Raw genomic sequence first — 19,715 nt, 5'->3', positions numbered from 1 at the left:
ACTGTGCCACCAGGGAAGACCCCCCCCCCCTTTTTTTTTTTAACATCTTTATTGGAGTATAATTGCTTTACAACGGTGTGTTAGTTTCTGCTTTACAACAAAGTGAATCAGCTATACATATGTATATATCCCCATATCCCCTACCTCTTGCATCTCCCCCCCTCCCATCCTCCCTATCCCACCCCTCTAGGTGGTCACAAAGCAGCGGGTTGATCTCCCTGTGCTATGCGGCTGCTTCCCACTAGCTACCTATTTTACATTTGGTAGTATATATAAGTCCATGCCATTCTCGCACTTCTTCCCAGCTTACCCTTCCCCCTCCCCGTGTCCTCAAGTCCATTCTCTATGTCTGCGTCTTTATTCCTGTCCTGTCCCTAGGTTCTTCAGAACCATTTTTTTTTCAAGATTCCATATATATGTGTTAGCATACGGTATTTGTTTTTCTCTTTCTGACTTACTTCACTCTGTATGACAGTCTCTAGGTCCATCCACCTCACTACAAATGACTCAGTTTCATTTCTTTTTATGGCTGAGTAATATTGCATTGTATATATGTGTCACATCTTCTTTATCCATTCATCTGTCGATGGACACTTAGGTTGCTTCCATGTCCTGGCTATTTTATTGTAAACAGAGCTGCAATGAGCATTGTGGTACATGACTCTTTTTGAATTATGGTTTTCTCAGGGTATATGCCCAGTAGTGGGATTGCTGGGTCATATGGTAGTTCTAGTTTTAGTTTTTTAAGTAACCTCCATACTGTTCTCCATAGTGCATCAATTTACATTCCCACCAACATGCACATGCTCTTTGATCTTGCCATTACTCAGACTCTCAATGATATATCCCAATCCTTCCTTCACAGCATGGTGCCAGGAATAACTTTTGCCCCTTTCTTCCACCTTTCTTTCCAGTAAGAACTTTCCCTTCAACTCTTGGCTTTGAGTACACCTGCTCCTTCCTCTCTCTTGTTCTCCAACAACTCCTGCCTGTCCACATGCACTCACGCTGGGTGTGAGTGCATATCTCATTTCAGGGTTCCAGCCAAGAATTGGGGGTGTTGACTCAAAAGACAGGAATTCACTAAAGAAGATAGGTGAGAGTGGGAGGAGAGCCCCTCAGACGGGAAGAGAAAAAGGGATGCAGCCCATAGCAAGGTGACACAGTGTGAGTGAAGGGGGAAATGTATAATCAGGGTCATCTCATTGTTTATCTTATCTCTTTCTTCTTCAAGGTCACCAAGGCCAGGAAAATCAAGGAACAACCATTCAATCCTGAATCATATATGGAAACCTGATTATAGCTGTTCTTCTAAAAACCTGGATGTCATTAATATTGATGTTTATGGAGCTAAGATCTAAGTACAGAAAATAAGTATATATGTATACATATGGTTGAAATACCACAATATGTATACTAGCCATTAATTCTTAGGGATGGGGTGCTTTACATTTTTTTATACTTCTCTGTATCATCTCAATTCCTAATTTTGCATCTATAACTTTTATAATTTGGAAATAATAATAAACATGATTTTTCCTAAAGACATGCCTCCCTAGGAGTCTAGTTCATTGCTTAAAAGCAAATAGTCTGTGGGCTGCAAATCAGATAGGGATACTTAAGACCCAAGCAATATTTGGATTTATACTTTGGTTGTGATCTTTACAGAATATAACTCTGGTAAAGAATGAACAGGTTGAACAAGCTGTGCCCTGCTCAAAGAAACCCAAGAAGAAGGCAGAGCAGCTGAAACTAGTCTGTGCTTCAATTGCCAACCCCTATCGTAGGGTGGAGTTGCTTTAGTCCAAAACAATGATATCTTTTCAGAATTGATCTCCTGGAGGGGCCATAATTGGGTAATTTGTGTACCAAATAAGGCAGCTTCTGATGATTGCATGAAGTCACTAGTATATGTTGGAAGTAATTCTAGCCCTGTCTGATGTGAAATAACTGGTTCCACTTACTTATTCAGGTACTAACGGGTAAGTAGCTCTGCAGCTATACTTCCTGGTTCTCACATGTGTGGATCCTATGAGGAAGTTGCTCCAGGCAAAGACTTGCATTAGGCAAACACTGACGAATAATTAATTTAGTTTAGAGTACAATGGCGGAAAGTAGATAGCTAACACTGAAATTTACAATGTAGTTTTTTACATGTATTGTATCGAAGTAGAGTTGATTTATAGTGTGTGTTAATTTCTGCTGTACAGCAAACTGATTCAGCTATACATATGAATGTATTCTTTTTTGTATTCTTTTCCATTATGGTTTATTACAGGATATTGAATATAGTTTCCTTACAGTGTATTTCTTGATCACATATTTGGTACCTGGTGTTTTGCAATTATTTTGTGTCACTTAATCTTATATTAGCTCTAGAGGGTTGATAGTGTTCTTCTTTTCACTCCCCTAGTAAGAAAAATAAGGGACAGAAGGTAAGATCATGTTCCTAATGATTAGAACAGTCCATCATAACAAGAATTTCCCTCATGACACTTTATTGTCAAGGCTTCCTCCAATGCAAGCTCCTGGTAACCACTGACATAGTTTCTTAACTTAAACTTTTCCCTTTTCCAGAGTTTCCTAAAATGGAAGTTAAAATGTATATAGCATTTTGAGTCTGACTTCTTTCACTTAGTATAGTATGTTTAAGATTCATCCATGTAGTTGTGTATATCAGTTTATTCCTGTTTATTGCTGCGTAGAATTCAATGTGTGGACCCACCAAAGTTTGTTTATCCATTCCCCAAGTGAGGAGCAATTGGATTGTTGACACTTTGACATATTTACAAATAAAATTGCTGCAGATATTCGCACGCAGATTTTTGTGTGAACCTGTGTTATCATTTTCAATGAATAAAAATCTTGGGGTGAGACTGTTGGTTCATATGATAAATGTATTTCAAATATATAAGAAATTGCCGGGCTTCCCTGGTGGCGCAGTGGTTGAGAGTCCGCCTGCCGAGGCAGGGGACACGGGTTCGTGCCCCGGTCCGGGAAGATCCCACATGCCGCGGAGCAGCTGGGCCCGTGAGCCACGGCCGCTGAGCCTGTGCTCCGCAACGGGAGAGGCCACAACAGTAAGAGGCCCGCATAGCGCAAAAAAAAAAAAAAAAAAAAAAAAAAAAGAAATTGCCAAACTGTTTTCTAAGGTGGCTGTAGCATTTTTCATTCCCCTGAGCAATGTGTGAGAATATCAGTTGCTCTGCATCCACCTCAGAGTTTAGCATTGTAAGTGCATGTTAATTTTAAAAAACAAAGAAACTATCCAACTTTTTTGCCAAGTTCTGTACCACTTAACATTCTTGCCACCATTGCATGACAGTTCTACTTCCTCCTCATCTTCATCAGCCCCTGGTATGGTCAATCTTTTTAAATTTTAGTCATTCTAATTGGTGCATAGTGGTATCTCACTGTAGTTTTATTCTGCATTTCCCTAAAGATAAATAAGGTTGAGCATCTTTTTATGTCCTTATTTGCCACCTATGTATTTCTTTTTGCCCATCTTAAAAATTCAGCTGTTTGTTTGCATGATACTGAGTTTTGAGAATCCTTTATAAATTCTGGGTACAGGGTCTTTAGTGGCTATGTGACTAGCAAATACTATGTCTCAATCTTTGGCTTGCCTTTTCATGATTTAAAGGTAACTTTTGAAAAGACGTTCATTTTGGTGAAGTTTAAATTATCAAAAAATTTTCTTATGTATATCTTTTTAATGCTTGGGGAAAAAATCAAAAGAAGAATGTGGCACATGAAAATTATATCAAATTCAAATTTCAATGTCCACCATACAGTTTTATTGGACACAAACATGCTCATTCATCTATGGATTGTCTATGGCTCCTTTGGTAGCCAGTGCAAGGTTAAGCATCCGTAACAGAGACTCTAGGGCCCACATAGTTTAAAATATATGCTATTTGGTGCTTTACAGAAAAATTTTGCCAAGCCCTTTTTTGGAACCTTAGTGGTCTTCTAGTACACTTAAACATAAGAAAAAAGTAAATTTTATATTAACTTCATTTTTCAGATTATCAGTGAGGTTGACAATCTTTTCATGCTATAAATCTTTGATATTTGATTTCCTGTGAATTTGGTTATTTTTACTCATCTGTATGGAATTGTTTATCCAGGAATTATCCCATTCTGACTAGCCTGGGTTTGGGAAGGAACCTGTGTACTGCTGCTCTCCAGTAACTCACAGTCTGATTGAAGAGGCTGTCTGTATTAGGTATTCTTCAATTAAATGCTGTTTAGACCAGTTGATCTGAATTGATCCATTTCATTTCAATTTTTGACCTTAATAACCTGGATGAAGAAAACATATACATAGTCTGAGATGAAGTTGATCAATTACCCCTTCAATGCTCCACTGTCCTCCTAAAGTGCATCTTTCTTTTCTTCTCATAAAATTATCTTCTTTCCTTCCTCCTAGTACATTGTTCACTCTTGAATCACTCTTCTGAAGTTAAATCTGGCTCGAGATATACACTCCTACTTAACAAGGTCACATATGCCAGTGTCTCAAGTCTCCACCCCACTCTTAAAAAGGGAGACAGCAGCCAGTGCAAACAAAGCTAAGAAATGGGGAAGAGGACCAAGTAGTGGCAGCAAGATGTACTGGTATGAGGGAGAGACGAAAAGTCAGCAGTACGAGTTTATCCTGATTCAATTTCCCTGGACTATGATAGGTGCAAGGAATTGACTTTGAGAAATGTGTCCTCAAGGTATACCTGGTCTGTGTCTACTTTTATATACCTCTTTCAGAATAATTTGTCCAACTTTGGGCAAACCGCCTGCATTAGACTTAGTGTTGGACACTAAGTATTCAACAGTCTGTAGGGTTGTGTGGGTACCACAGCATGTGTCTCTGCTTTATGAAGTCCATGTCCTCTTAACTGTGTGCCTAGGATGTGTATTTCCTAAAAGGAAGCTCCTAAGTTCTGTGAGCTGTAAGTGTACTAAATATCAGGGTCTTCCACACCATATCCTCTTCAATAGCACCTGTCCAGTTTGCTGAAAGCGAACACAAAACATTATCCTTTTGGAGAGTTGCCTTTCCTCCGTGAAGTTCTCACCTTAATGAAACTATGAACTCCAGATTTTAGCTGTAGTTTTTCTCCAGCTTTTGACAGCTTGAAGAATGTAAGTTGAAGTTTATCCCCTTCTTTACACTGGATTTTGTTCTCTTTTCCAAACACCAAATACTTTCATCCTTCCTGTGTTGTCATTTAGGTCATATTATATATATATATATATGATTCCTCTGTTCTGCTTTCTGCAAAAATAAAATCAACACCCAACTTTTGGTAATCTGATTAAGGAATGCCATGTCAATCACACATCAGAAGTGCCAGCAACAGCCTCCAGAAAGAGATATAAGGGAAAAATTACAGGTTGAATCTGGCATGTATACAGCTAGTAGATGTTAGCAACTTCAAGTGGAGAAGATAGTTATGTTTTTCTTAGATCCTATTGCCTCTTACATCCATCTTTCCAGTCCCAAGCTCCCTTCCCTTAGGAGGCTAGGATGGCCATGTGAGCCAATAATTGGTAGGGCCAGTAGTCAGAATAGGCAGGGGAAAGAAATCCCAGAGGTGGAGGCCAATTGCTTAAAGCAACAAATCCAAGAGACACATGAGCAAATGATGCAAAACCTACTGAAGAGTCTAAATAAGAGTTAGGAATGAGGAGGAGTACAATGTCACCCCCAAATATCTCACTTTGACATGTGGATTTTGAGCTAAAGGCAATTAAGAACCAGCAGACTCAGGAAAACCTTTTTACATCTCCCTAAACCTACCTAAAAGAATTTAGATAGGGGGCCTCTACCAGAAAGAGAGGTATTACCAAAGGTAACTTTTTACATCAGAAAGACTTATCTGCATGGTAGGGCAAACATCTATTTACCAAACATCTGTTCTTCTTATCTTCCTGTGAATTTTCTTCTTCCCCTTTGAGGCCCCAGACCTCTACCCGCTTCTGCTTAGCTCAGGATGGTAATATAAGCCTCAGTTGCCTGGCCTTCTTTGAGTCTCATATTTTTTATGGGGCTCCCATAAGGTTTAAATCAGGGGTCCCCAAGCCCTGGGGTAGGGACCGGTGGCGGCCCCTGGCCTGTTAGGAACCTGGCTGCACAACAGGAAGTGAGCGGCAGGTGAGCAAGTGAAGCTTCATCTGTATTTACAGCCGCTCCCCATCGCTCTCATTACTGCCTGAGTTCCGCCTCCTGTCAGATCAGCCACGGAATAGTAAGTGTAATGTGCTTGAATCATCCTGAAACTATCTCCCACCCACGCCCATGGAAAAATTGTCTTCTATCAAACCGGTCCCTGATGCTGAAAAGGCTGGGAACCGCTGGTTTAAATTACAGACACTTCCTGCCACATTGGATTGTTCCAGTTACTGATATATCCTGAGCCAATCTCTGTTTTGCCTTGTCTCTTTGGATGTAGTTCCACGGAATGCTGATGCCTCCAGCAGAATAAGCCCTCCTACTGAGTCAGCACCCCAGCTTCATCTCCACTCTTCTCACCTTGCTCTCCCCTCTACTTCAGTCTGCATTGCTCAAAATTTTAAGCCACTTTATTTCAGCCAAATTGTTATGAAGCTAAATCAGAACTAATGACATGATGAAGGAAACAGGAAAATTCATAACCAGGGATATAGGACAGGTAATCAAAATGAGAAGCACATTACATGAGTTGGGCCGTGAACCAGTTGGATACTCAAATATCTCGGCCCTAAAATTCTAAAGTCCTAAAGATGTATCAAAACTTCTCCCATGCATACCTTTCTGTCTATGGTAAATGAATTCCTCCTTTCTTATTTTTGTTTACCACCCAATTTTCCAAACTAGAAACGAGATAATTACCTCTTTCTCTCTCTCTTTTACCTTTAATTTTTGGTGAGTGCCTGTGGATCAACCTCCCTAAGCTCCAATCCCTCCTCTTCTACACTGTTGTTTCTGTTTTGCACTTCCTTAAGGCCCTAGTATATATCCTGGAAACTCAAGATCTAAACATAAAAATATAAGCCATGTTGAGAGCGATTTAGATCCATCATGAGGAATACAATTCTTTGGCCAGAAGGGAATTTAAGAGGGCACAAAATCCACACATCTACATCTGTGTTGGACCGGACACCAACCATGAACCATTTTCTCCTTAAAGGCAGCATGGCACAGTAGAAAGAGCATGACTTTTGTAATCAAATAGATGGAGATTAATCCAGGCTCTGCCACTGACTGTCTGTGTATTCTTGGACAAATTATACAGTCTCTCTGATTTGCAATTTCCCTTTTTATAAGATGGAGATAATAAAATTATCTATATCAGGGTACTGTTCTGTAGATTAAATTAGTAAATTAATTTATACAAAAATAATCACTGAGTGCAGGCTCTGTGCCAGTCACCCTTCCATATGCTGGAAATAAAACAGGAAACAAAATAGAAAAAGATCTTTACCATTATGGAGTGTATATTCTAGTGGGTAGAGACATGAATAAAATGAGTAAAATGAATAAAACATATAGAATAGAAAGTGATAAGTACAAACCAAATACACTCAGAAAAATATCTTTTAGGCAGACAAAAACCCAACAGTTACAAATGTCTTTGAAATATGAGTGTTCCTGGAAGCTTGAGGAACTCTGAGGAGGCCACTGTGCCTGGAGTGGAGTGAGGGAGAAAATTGTGGAAGATAAGGTCAGTGAAGTGATAATTGTCTTGTATGACTATACTGGCCATTTACAGTGGACACTTGTTCTAGTTGGTCAATCCTTGCACCATGCAGTTTGTTAAATATTTCTTAGTATCGCCTGTGCTTATAGGTTGGTTAGGAGATAAAGTGTGGAAACTGTCTAGCCCGGGTCCAGAACATGGTGAAGTGAATGAACTGCCAGGAGAGAGCAAGTGGATATTTCTGGAAAATAAATTTTAATTGAAAATCAGGAGTAGAACATTATGGTGGTTAGGAAATAAGATAGATTAAGAATTCAGAAAACAAAAACCAAAATGCAGTGACAAGCAGTTATGTGCAAAATTTAGGGTGAAAGGTATATCTGAGGAGGGCTAGGGTTAGAAAGGTTAGGCATGAGAGGGAAGTTGGAACACTTGCACCAAGTGGGAATTTAGTTAAATTATAAGGTGGAATTCTTTTCTTTCCAACTTGAATGCTTCTCCCATATAGTCTCTCTTCTCTCTCATTCTGCAATCTGCATCTCAAATTTATTTTCTTTTATTTTTTCTTTTTCCCAAACTAATACCATAAACCTTGGATAATTCTGGTGTCAGAAAAGGCATCAGTGGCTCTGTGATGATCTCCCCATTTTAAGTAGAATAAAGATGAGACTCAGTGCTGGAGCAGGAAAGGAGACTGAACCTCTATGAAAACATCAGGGGTGATGTAGCTCAGTTGTGTCCTACTGTACACACCTAGAACTGGCGCCATTAATCTCGTCTGCATTGCACGGCACAGGGAAAGTATATGAATAGATGCAGTTCCTGGTTCATCATAGCTATTGTTCTCTGACACTTAAAATAGTGGACAAGGCATACTTTCCCACCTCTCTGACTTTTCTGCTATTTTCATCCCCTATTTGATCATTTTGTCTGAGACAGACCAATTTCCAGGAGGGCTTCTCTGATGATCCTTGCTAGAACAAGAATTCCTTTACTCTGCTTTATTTCAGAATTTCCTCTTTTTACTCGCAAGGTTTTCTCAGATATTACTTTACACTAAAATTGGTGATGAGATGTTTTACTGTTGAAAACACTGAGCTCTCCACCCTAATGTCTAATTTTGAGACTGTCCCATTACTAAAATATATAATTTACTAAGATTTACTCAGCAAAGGGGGCAAAATGAATTAACTTAAATTTCATAGTTTTTTTTTTTTTTTTTGCGGTACGCGGGCCTCTCACTGTTGTGGCCTCTCCCGTTGCAGAGCACAGGCTCCGGACACGCAGGCTCAGCGGCCATGGCTCACGGGCCCAGCCGCTCCGCAGCATGTGGGATCTTCCCGGACCCGGGCACGAACCCATGTCCCCTGCATCGGCAGGCGGACTCTCAACCACTGCGCCACCAAGGAAGCCCTCATAGTATTTTTTTTTACTTGATATATATTGACTTACTGAGATGAGGGAAATAATTTAAAGGTACTGGAGTAGTGGTGTTTGGATTCAGAATTTTCTTTCCTTTTAGTTTCATATTGGGGCTTAAGAATTTTGGCCCAAGGAAAGAAGTTCTTATGCACCCAAATAAATGTTCCTGTATTCTTAAATTGGTTAAGCCATCACCTCATGAGTGTCAGAAGAAAAAAAAAAAAGGAATTATTGACATGCAAGTGGTAGAAAGTTATTGGAGGAAATGCTTACTGACTTGGCCAGTCTTGTTCCCCGGCCATGACAAATGACAGACCGCTTCTCAGGCTTATAAAGCCAAATACTGATGTAAGCACTTCACTCTGGGACTCTAGTCTTGGGACGACCAATTAACAAAGTAAAGAACAGGATGACTTTGGGAACAGGGATATAACTCCTCCAGGGGTTTGAATTATGGCAAGTTATTGCTTCTTAGTGTTATGACAGTAATTTAGGGCTTGTGTAATTTTGTAATTTCAAAATATATTGATATATCCAGAATAAAAATACGACTGTGGTGTCAATTATTACTGTATTCACCAGTGAAAATATGGTTTAAAATAACTAATAGCAGAAATGCATTCAGATAAACTCCATGATTGATTTGGTATCAGCTTACAAGTTTACACAAACTGAATTACTTTACATTTCCCTGTACTATACCATGGTTTACTTCTTTCTTAGAATCTAGGTTAGCTGGTATAATGGTACAATAGAAAGTTGGATTATTTTCTTTGGGATAGAAGTTTCCAAGTCACTTACCTTGAATATATTTTGACGTAAGACTTAGATTTTAACAAGCCTTCTCAATCATTCTTCCTTTGGAAATCATTCTACAAGGAGACATATGAGTTGACAACTGTGATTTATTCTGGCTTTCATCTACACTATTGGCTCAGAAAGCCCAGGTAGAGAATATACACTGAGGAGATAAATGTAAATGATGTAAATGATGAATGTAAATGATGATATAAGCACATGATGCTACACTGATATAAATTGTTATCTAGTTTCTAAGGCACTTTACAGAAGGGACTGATTGTGTCTTGCATTGTACTTTCCTCTGCTCAGCGAAGTTAGAAGGTGTAGGTTTTAGAGATGCCCTCAAGGTGGCAGTAACTACACGTAATTGCCCCAAGTAACCCAAAGCTCTGTGGTTTTCTGAGGGTGAGCCAGCAATCTAGAAGTGTTGGTGAACATAGGCTGAAGATATTTAGAATGTCTTTTGTTTTTTCTCTAAACTGAAGAATTCATTCCTCTCTGTCCAGGATAGCACCAAATTTCCCCTACTGCAATCTTTCCTCTTTTTGCTGTTGTAATGATCCTAGAATTTTATTATCCTGACTAGGTAAAAATGATCCAGTATGGGACAAGATTTCAGTAAAAGAATCTGGTTGGAAAGTTATGAATGACTGGTAGCTCAGTACTCCATATAAGAAGTCAGTTAGGTTCCTATTTTGTTTAAAAATTCCATCCTGGAGTATTCTTAGGTCTACTTTGTATGTAGCAAATTTATTTGTGCTCCACGCCACCCCTAACTATTCTGGTAGGAAACCAGTTTTTGTTTTGTTTCCTGTAGGGTTCATCTTCCATCCTTTGTTGAAGGTTCTTTCTGCATAACCAGGCATGTCTGCACACAGACTGCTGTATAAGGTTCTTCTCACAACTTCTCCTCATGTGCCACAGAGCAGAGCAGAGCAGAGCAGAGGGAACTATACTCAATATCTTGTAATAACCTATAATGGAAAACAAATCTGAAAAAAAATAAAACTGAATCACTTTGCTGTATGCTTGAAACTAACACAACATTGTAAATTATACTTAAATACAAAAAAAAAACAGAGAATGCTGTTCCCTCTACCTCAACCCCTCCACCACCCCCCACCAAATAATTGGAAAAGGACATCTTGAGACATGGTATTTTAAAAATCAAGGCTAGAAGTTGGCTTTTCATTAAAGAAAAGCCAACTTCTAGGCCATAGACCTAGGGCACCCAAGGCAGATGATACAGCTGCACTGTGGTGCCACCGGTGAGCAGCCAGCATGTCATCCACCCATCCATCCACTTACGCATTCAGTAAATATCCCTTGAGTCATCTAATAGGTGACAGGAACTCTTAGGTTCTGGTGTTAAAACAGGGAGTTATAAACAAATCCAAGTTTTACAGAGCTTACATTTCTAATGAGAGAGGTAGATCTTTTTCTTGAGCACAAATTAATGAATTAATAAGCTGAGGTAAGAGTTCCAACTGAAAGGACATTGGTCGTTGCAGAGCATGTGTCAAAGAAACCTAATAACAGCCGGGAGTTAGAGTGGGAGTTGGTCAGCTGAGGCTTCGCTTGAGAAGTGACTTTTGTGCTAAACTCTGAAAATGAACAGGAATGAAAAGTATCTTCAGTCAGAGGAAACACAGTGTGAAAAAGGCCTGTGGCAGGAGTTTGACTTGCTTGAGGGCTTAAAAGAAAACCAGTGTGGCTGAAGTACAGAGAATCTCTGAAGGGTAGTATGATGCCCTTTGAGAGAAGACGGTGTAAGTCCTGTGGAACATGATTAGAATTCTTTGTTTTTATCAGATGTGATTGATCAAAAGTTTTGGGGCCATAGAGTGCTACTAGATTTCATTTTATAGTGAAAGTTCTGGATACTATTTGGAAAAAAATGAGTAGCCAGTTTGACTTTGGGGAGAACAACTATTACCATAGGTCTGGAAGAGATATTAGTAACTTTGATTTGCTTATAAAATGGAAATGGAGGAAAATATACTGAATTTAGAGAGATTTGAGAAGTATTAAGATTTGGTGATAGGTTGGAAATGAAAGGTTAGTGAATAGGCATTGTCAAGGAGGATAATTTAGTTTTATTCAAATAATTTAAGTTACCAGGTGAAATATACATTTATATATAAATATCTATACACCTTATACATGTAAATATATATATATATACATTTCAGTATATATGTGTATATATATACTACTTTTTACTGTATTATATCACAAATATAGAAGATACACAGATCTTAAGAATACAGCTCAATAAATTATCAAAAAGTAAATGTAAGATGATATACCATCTTGGTCAGTAAATTTTATTAGTACCCCTGAAGTCCCTTTTGTACTCCCTCTAAGACTCACACTTAAAGATAGCCATTATCTTGAATTCTAACACCAGAGACTAGTTTTGCCTGTTTTTGAACATAAAAGGAATTTTACAGTGCAAATTATTTTGTGTCTTTCTTCTTTCAAATGACGTTAGTATAATTTCATTCATGATGTAGTTTGTAGCAGTAGTTTGTTCATTTTAATTTCCGTATAACATTTCATATTTTAGTTTTATACATATAAATATATATATATATAGTTTTATACATATACATGAGAGAGAGAGTCTACTGCTGATTGTTATTTGGGGCCATTATGAATAGTGCTGCTATGATCACTTAGGTTCATTATAAATATTATGAACATTAAGTATGTCTTTTCATTTATATATACGCATATGTATGCAATTATATAAGTATATATATAATATTGTGTATGTGTGTGAATCTTTCTCTTGGCTGTACACCTGTGAATGCAATTACTGGATAGTAAGGCTAGTATATATTGAATTTTAGCAAACAGTGCCCAACTATTTTCTGAAGTGGTGTAGCAATTTGAGAATTCTACTTAGTTCACAGGTTTTTAAAGATATCTTATTTACTTAAAAAATATTTGCCATTTTTTAAAGAGTATTTTAATATGCATTTCTCTGATAACTTTTGAGGTTGAGCGCTGTTTATGTTTATGTGGTTATTGACCATTTGTGTATCTTATTTAGCAAAGCGACAATACTTTTTTTTTTGCCTACTTATCTGGTGGTGTGTCTACCTTTTAAACATGTGTGGATGAGAGTTATTTATATTCTGGATACCAGTACTTTGGTTTATATATACACATAAAGTATCAAAAAGTGAACCCCCTGGGTACACTACTATCTCAGTCAATAAATGGAAATGTATTTGTTCTCTCACTTTGTGGCTTGGTTTTGACACTCTTAATGGTACCTTTTGGGGAATTGGATGAATTGATGCTGTGGTAAGCTATAAACACGCTATCACCCCTTGCATTGTGATCATGCAGATACTCATCAGGAGGTGAAGACTCCATATCTTTTTTTTTTTTTTTTTTTTTTGCGGTACGCTGACCTCTCACTGCTGTGGCCTCTCCCGTTGCGGAGCACAGGCTCCGGACGCGCAGGCTCAGCGGCCATGGCTCACGGGCCCAGCCTCTCCACGGCATGTGGGATCTTCCCGGGCCGAGACACGACCCCGTGTCCCCTGCATCTGTTGGCGGACTCTCAACCACCGTGCCACCAGGGAAGCCCAAGGCTCCATATCTTAACCTCTGAATCTGGGTGTAGGCATGTGACTTGCTTTAGCCAACGGGGCATTAGGAAACATGAAGAACAGATGTGAAAACCGTATGTACATTGGAGCTTGCCTTCTCTTGTTTCTGGGAACCCTTCTGCCTTACTGTGAACAAACCTTGCTTAGCATTTAGGTGATGAGACACCACAAGGGATGAAGCCCCAGTTATCACAGTCTTCCCAGCGTCTCAGCTAAAGTCCCAGACGTGTGTGTATGAGAAGTCATCTGCCAGCCAAGATTGGAAGAACTGCTCAGACAATCTACAGAATTATAAGAGATAGTAATGTTTGTTTTTTTTTAAGCCACTAAGCTTTGGGGTGGTTTATTATGCAGTAAAAGTTAACTTATGTGCCCCCCATCTTTTGTGCTAATATTATGATTATTATTATTGCATATTTTACCTCTACATGTTATAATCACATACAGTGTCATCATTATTATCATCATCACTGTCACTGTCCTCATCACTGTTGTGGTATTAAACTGTCAGTACTCTTCATATTTACCCATGTGTTTGCCTTTTAAAGTGTTCTTCATTATTTCAGTAAGTTCTTCTTTCTGTGTGACATTTCTTGCTTCTAGGCTGAAAAATTTCCATTGTTATTTCTTACAGTAGATTTCTGGTCAATATATTCTCCTGGATTTGGTCTGACAACATCTATGTCAGAGGCAGAATGTTTTTGTGTATCATTATATTCCTGTACCTATATCTCTGAAGGTATTTACCTACTGCTACAATATGCTGAAGCAGCTGCAGGTGTGTGTGATCCCAACGCAAGTTTTGACTCAAGATAATTTTCTTGTATTCCCGAGAGGAAATATTTACAATTTCTCAGCTACCTATGTTTATCTCTTCTGGGTTAATATGTATTTATTTACTTTTAACCCATTGATAAGAAATACAAATGGAAAAAAGGAGCAAAGCTAATGAAAGAGAGAAGTCAAGTTGAAGTGATTCCTGATGTTTCTGCAGCTCCCAGAAATGATGTCATGAACATGCCCCACTGGAAGTCTCTCATATTAGTTGTGATGAGCAAGTGGAGGGGCCTCAGTCCTTGTAAGAGCATCCTCCAGTCACTGTCCTTGTCATGTCCCACATTGGAGCCCTCTGTTCTTTATCGCACAGCATGCAAGTAAAGAGAACAAGGCTATAATATGAAAGGTATGTCTGGGTAACAAAAAGAGAGATTTCTTCAGATTCATCAGATTAAACACCTACTGAGCTCCTAATCTCTGCCAGGCTCTGGGCATCTTAACACATTGTTACAGGGTGGATTCTATAAGAAGAAAACTCTGCAATAGACAGTTGTTTTCAGGCGGTATATGTGAGAGTGTTCTCAGGATTAATACCTGCAAGGGAATGACATAGAAGAAGAGGCAAAATTTCATCTCCAATGCATTGCAGCAAATACCCCAGCAAATCCCACAGGGAGCTTAGGAGATGGGAATACCTTTCAGAGTTGTCATAATTTGGATACAGGAAGGAAGACCTTTATGCACCTGCACTAAGATGAGGTAGCTCTCTTCAGGCAAGAGTGATACCTGGAGAGAGTCTTGGCTTCTGTAAGAATGATTACCTTTCCTAAAGAGGAGCAACAGACAACATATGGGAGACTCACCACAGAATTCACCACAAGCATGCAATGTCATTCCCTGTGAGGCAGGTATCATATCATTTTACAGATGCATGAACTCTGGAAACTGATTATACATACTCTCTTCCTTTTGTCTAGAACAACCACTTTCTCTGGACAGGGAGACTAGATTCAGGTGTAAGTGGTGCCTTCCAGTCATCAGTAATGGAAATATACATTGTCCAGCTATAGGTAAGTGGTACAAACAGAAGAAATCTTGGAGTGACCTAAGTGAAGCTGACACTTTCCTGAATTGGTTCAAATAGAGTCTGTTTCATGGTCCATCAGTGTCCTCTAATGGATAGACATTTCCTGCACTCCAGGTCCTACTGGAGATTCCACTCAGGAGGTCCTACACTTGGCCTTATATGCCTCTGTTTTTCTCTATTCCCCTTTGAGTTTGGACAGCAACTTGCTTTTCAAAAGTAGCATTTGCCTCTAAAACAACACCCCGATCTCCTATCTCTGTCAATTTGGAAAAGCACAAAGAAAATAATTACCTATAATCTTATCACCTAGAGAAAACCATATTTGATATTGGTAAATATCTCTCTAGTGTGATTGTGTGTGTGACTTAATGTTTATTAATCTAATAAGAAACACATTGTATATTTTGTTTGGGACCTTTACCCTTTTTGAATCAATTTATCATACTATTCCTGTAAAGCAGTTTTAATATTTATATAGTATTATCTCATCTGACTATCACATATTTAATTTAATCAAATCCCTGTTTTTTAAATTATTTCAATTTTTTAGAATTACAGATAACAAGATATAATTCTTTTATATAAACCTTAGCGGTAGTTCATTATTTCTAAGGGTAAATTCATAAAAGTAGAGTTGATTCTTCTTTTAAATTCTCTCTTTAACTCATTTGTAGGATCTCAGATCTAGGTCATTCCCTTTACTCACATCTAACTTAATCTGTCATTTTATCAAGCACAGGAGCATCTCTAAAAATTTGGGAAGGTTTGTGCAGATAATTGAACTCCCTTGCTTTTTTTTTTTTAACCAAGAATTTCATTTTTATTTTGATCTCATTTCCTGGAAAAGGCGCATAATTTGGGAAGACTAGTTAGGCAAGGGCGTGAACAATTCATTGCAGCTAGCCTGTTTCTAAAGTCTCCTCTGAAGCTCAGGTTTTGAAACCTTTGCAATTATGAACTGGAAACCCATGTGTTACATAATGCATTTCTGGAAAGATGCCCATGACACATATGTGCTCTACAAAGCTCTAATACTAACATTAATCTAATGAATGGTATGTTACAAAAGTGATTTGTGTACATCCTAATGGAAAGCATATTTTCTGAGCAAAGTTTGTGGACTGAAATGGCCAAAAAGAATCCATCCCCTAAACAGAGCTTCCAGCTATCACATCAACCAATAAGATAAGTTGGTGCACCTTCACAGAATGCTGAATGATCGCGCTGCTTTCTGTTGTCCAGGGGAAAGCATTTTCTAAATCTTGTGCAGGTGTCTGAGAGAGACTACCTAAAAGGAAAGAAACTGAATTCTCCTTTTTGAGCCTCTGGATGACTCTTCTCATATAGAAGCTTGTTTTTTTTTAATATCAGTTCAGTTTTCAAATGCAGCAAACTCCAAACCCCTGTTTATCCCAGGGGGTTAATTGAGTTAAACTTGATCCATCACATTGTGACTGCCCTCATATTTTACTCCAAAAGGCATAGCATCTTTTATTTATAGTGATCTTCATATTCATTTATCAACTGAGGCACGCATTTCAGGGTGAGCTTGCATTGATTTCTAATCTTTTTTTCTCTCTCTCTTTGTAACGTATACTTTTTGGGTCTTAAGAAATAGCTCTGATAGAAGTTTGTTTTGTTTTGTTTTGTTTTTAAGGAAAAGCAAGAGTTTGAGACTGCTGATTTTTTTTTAACCTCCTGATGAACTCCCTTACTTTTATACCAGAGTAAAATGAATATTCAGTACAGTATTGGGTGGAGGAATGAGGACATCTTGTGTCCTAATGGAGTCAATAGAAGGACCAGCTTCACCCCTTTGCCTTGTAAGCAATGTCTCAGAGATCTGATGGGCTCTTCACATACAGTAGGAAAGCAAGGATGCAATTCAGGGAGTCTGCCTCCAAAGCTGGTAATATGGCCTCATCTGAAAGTAGGACATGAATTCTTGCCTATGCACTCTCTTGTCTATCTAGATAATTCTAGATCTCATATCTCTTCCTTACCCCTCTATATCTCTTCTTTGACTCCATCTACCTTGGCTGGCTTTCAGAGGTTTAATATCATGAATGAAGTGATGTTTCCTCAATAGTACCTTCTTTACTCAAGCTGAAGTCTTTCTTCTGTTGCCTTCAACCTGAGTGGAAAAAGACAGTGGCCCAGCAGGAATCCATCAGGCAAGAGTATTGCAGAAAAGCCTGTGACAGTCATGGTGCTGAAAGAAATGAAGGCATTTGAATTTGAGACCCAAGAAGGAAAACAATAGATGTTTCACACTGCAGTGGCTATGGAGAGTGCGTTCTTTTATGTAAAAGTTTTCAATAAATAGCTGAAGGATAAATTCACTCCAAAAAATATTATGATATCAAAATATTATTGGCATAGTTGTTTCCTGGAAGCAAATAGTGCCTCCATTGTGTGTGATGTTGAATCTGACCAACAGATCAGTGTCCCACAGCACATTATCAGAAAACCTGGTGAAACCCCAAAGATCATAAGCTTCAAACTCAGCCGCATAAAACAATTGTGAATAGGCTGTTTGTAGTCCAGAAGGTAATTATATATAATTTTATGTTGATTAATAGGAATTGTTTATTCTCCTCTATAAGCTTGGAGAGACTTTAGAAATTATTCATTTCAAAATATTTTTATAGGGCTTCCCTGGTGGCACAGTGGTTGGGAGTCCACCTGCCGATGCAGGGGACGCGGGTTTGTGCCCCAGTCCGGGAAGAGCCCACATGCCGCGGAGCGGCTGGGCCCGTGAGCCATGGCCGCTGAGCCTGCGCGTCCAGAGCCTGCATGTCCGGAGCCTGTGCTCCGCAAGGGGAGAGGCCACAGCAGTGAGAGGCCCGCGTACCGCAAAAAAATATATATATACATTTTTATAGAGTGGACTTTCAAGATGGCGGAGGAGTAAGACATGGAGATCACCTTCCTCCCCACAAATACATCAAAAATACATGTACATGTGGAACAACTCCTACAGAACACCTACTGAATGCTGGCAGAAGACCTCAGACCTCCCAAAAGACAAGAAAATCCCCACGTACCTGGGTAGGGCAAAAGAAAAAACAGAGACAAAAGAATAGGGATGGGACCCACACCTCTGAGAGGGAGATGTGAAGGAGGAAAAGTTTCCACACACTAGGAAGCCCTTTCACTGGCGGATACGGGGAATGGGTTCCGGGGGGGAAGTTTCAGAGCCACCGAGGAGAACGCAGCAACAGGGGTGCAAAGGGCAAAGTGGAGAGATTCCCACACAGAGGATCGGTGCCAACCAGCACTCACCAGCCTGAGAGGCTTGTCTGCTCACCCACCAGGGAGGCTGGGGGCTGGGAGCTGAGGCTTGGACTTCGGAGGTCAGACCCCAGGGAGAGGACTGGGGTTGGCTGCGTGAACACAGCCTGAAGGGGGCTACTGTGCCACAGCTATCAGGGAGGAAGTCCGGGAAAAAGTCTGGAGCTGCCTAAGAGGCAAGAGACCATTGTTTTGTGGTGTGTGAGGTGAGAGGATTCCTTCCCTGTCTTCCCACAGAAGGCAGAGCACCACCTAAACAAGCTTCAGAGATGTGCGTGAGCTGCAACTGTCAGCACAGACAGCAGAGACGGGCATGAAATGCTAATGCTGCTGCTGCAGCCACCAAGAATCCTGTGTGCAAGCACAGGTCGCTACACACACACACACACACACACACACACACACACACACACACACCCCAGGAGCCTGTGCAGACTGCCACTGCCAGGGTCCCATGATCCAGGGACAACTTCCCAGGGAGAACACACAGTGTGCCTCAGGCTGTTGCAGCGTCACGCTGGCCTGTGCCACTGCAGGCTCACCCCTCATTCCAATTATAACTACTCCCCCGTGCATGAGTGAGCCAGAGCCCCCTAATCAGCTGCTGCTTTAACCCCATCCTGTCTGGGTGGGAACAGAGCCTGAGGGCAACCTACATGCAGAGGTGGGGCCCAAACCAAAGCTGAATCCCAGGAGCTGTGCGAACAAAGAAGAGAAAGGGAAATCTCTCTGGGCAGCCTCAGGAGCAGCAGCTTAAATCCCCAAAATCAACTTGAGGTACCCTTAATCTGTGGAATACCTGAATAGACAACGAACCAACCCAAAATTGAGGTGGTGGATATTGGGAGCAACTGTAGACTTGGAGTTTGCTGTCTGCGACTGACTTGTTTCTGATTTTTATGTTTATCTTAGTATAGTTTTTAGCACTTGTTATCATTGGTGGATTTGTTTATTGGTTTGGTTGCTCTCTTCTTTTTTTATTACATTTATATTTTTTATTTTAATAATTTTCTTTTACTACATTTTCTT

General features: G+C 39.6%; 2 protein-coding genes across 2 annotated transcripts in view; both read left to right on the top strand.

The window, feature by feature from the left end:
* The window catches only part of IFI16 (interferon gamma inducible protein 16), a 73,151-nt gene extending 70,331 nt beyond the window's left edge, over positions 1–2,820 (top strand). Inside the window, exon 9 of the mRNA XM_027095254.1 lies at positions 1,235–2,820. Within this exon, the coding sequence (XP_026951055.1) occupies positions 1,235–1,297 (63 nt within the window). The 3' untranslated portion in view covers positions 1,298–2,820. The remainder of the gene's footprint in view (positions 1–1,234) is intronic.
* Positions 2,821–17,222: 14,402 nt separating this feature from the next.
* On the top strand, positions 17,223–18,093 carry LOC113613970 (interferon-inducible protein AIM2). Its single transcript, XM_027095155.1, is given in 4 exon segments — positions 17,223–17,272; positions 17,465–17,590; positions 17,592–17,881; positions 17,884–18,093. Coding segments are annotated over 4 exon segments (597 nt in total). The 3' UTR covers positions 18,015–18,093.
* Positions 18,094–19,715: the final 1,622 nt, after the last annotated feature.

This window comes from Aethalodelphis obliquidens, unplaced genomic scaffold, assembly GCF_003676395.1.
Source record: "Aethalodelphis obliquidens isolate GAN/ISIS:26980383/991018 unplaced genomic scaffold, ASM367639v1 scaffold90, whole genome shotgun sequence".
NCBI classification, from domain to species: domain Eukaryota; kingdom Metazoa; phylum Chordata; class Mammalia; order Artiodactyla; family Delphinidae; genus Aethalodelphis; species Aethalodelphis obliquidens.
The sequence above is the reverse complement of the archived record's forward strand: the minus strand, read 5'-3'. Positions and strand labels throughout refer to the sequence as shown.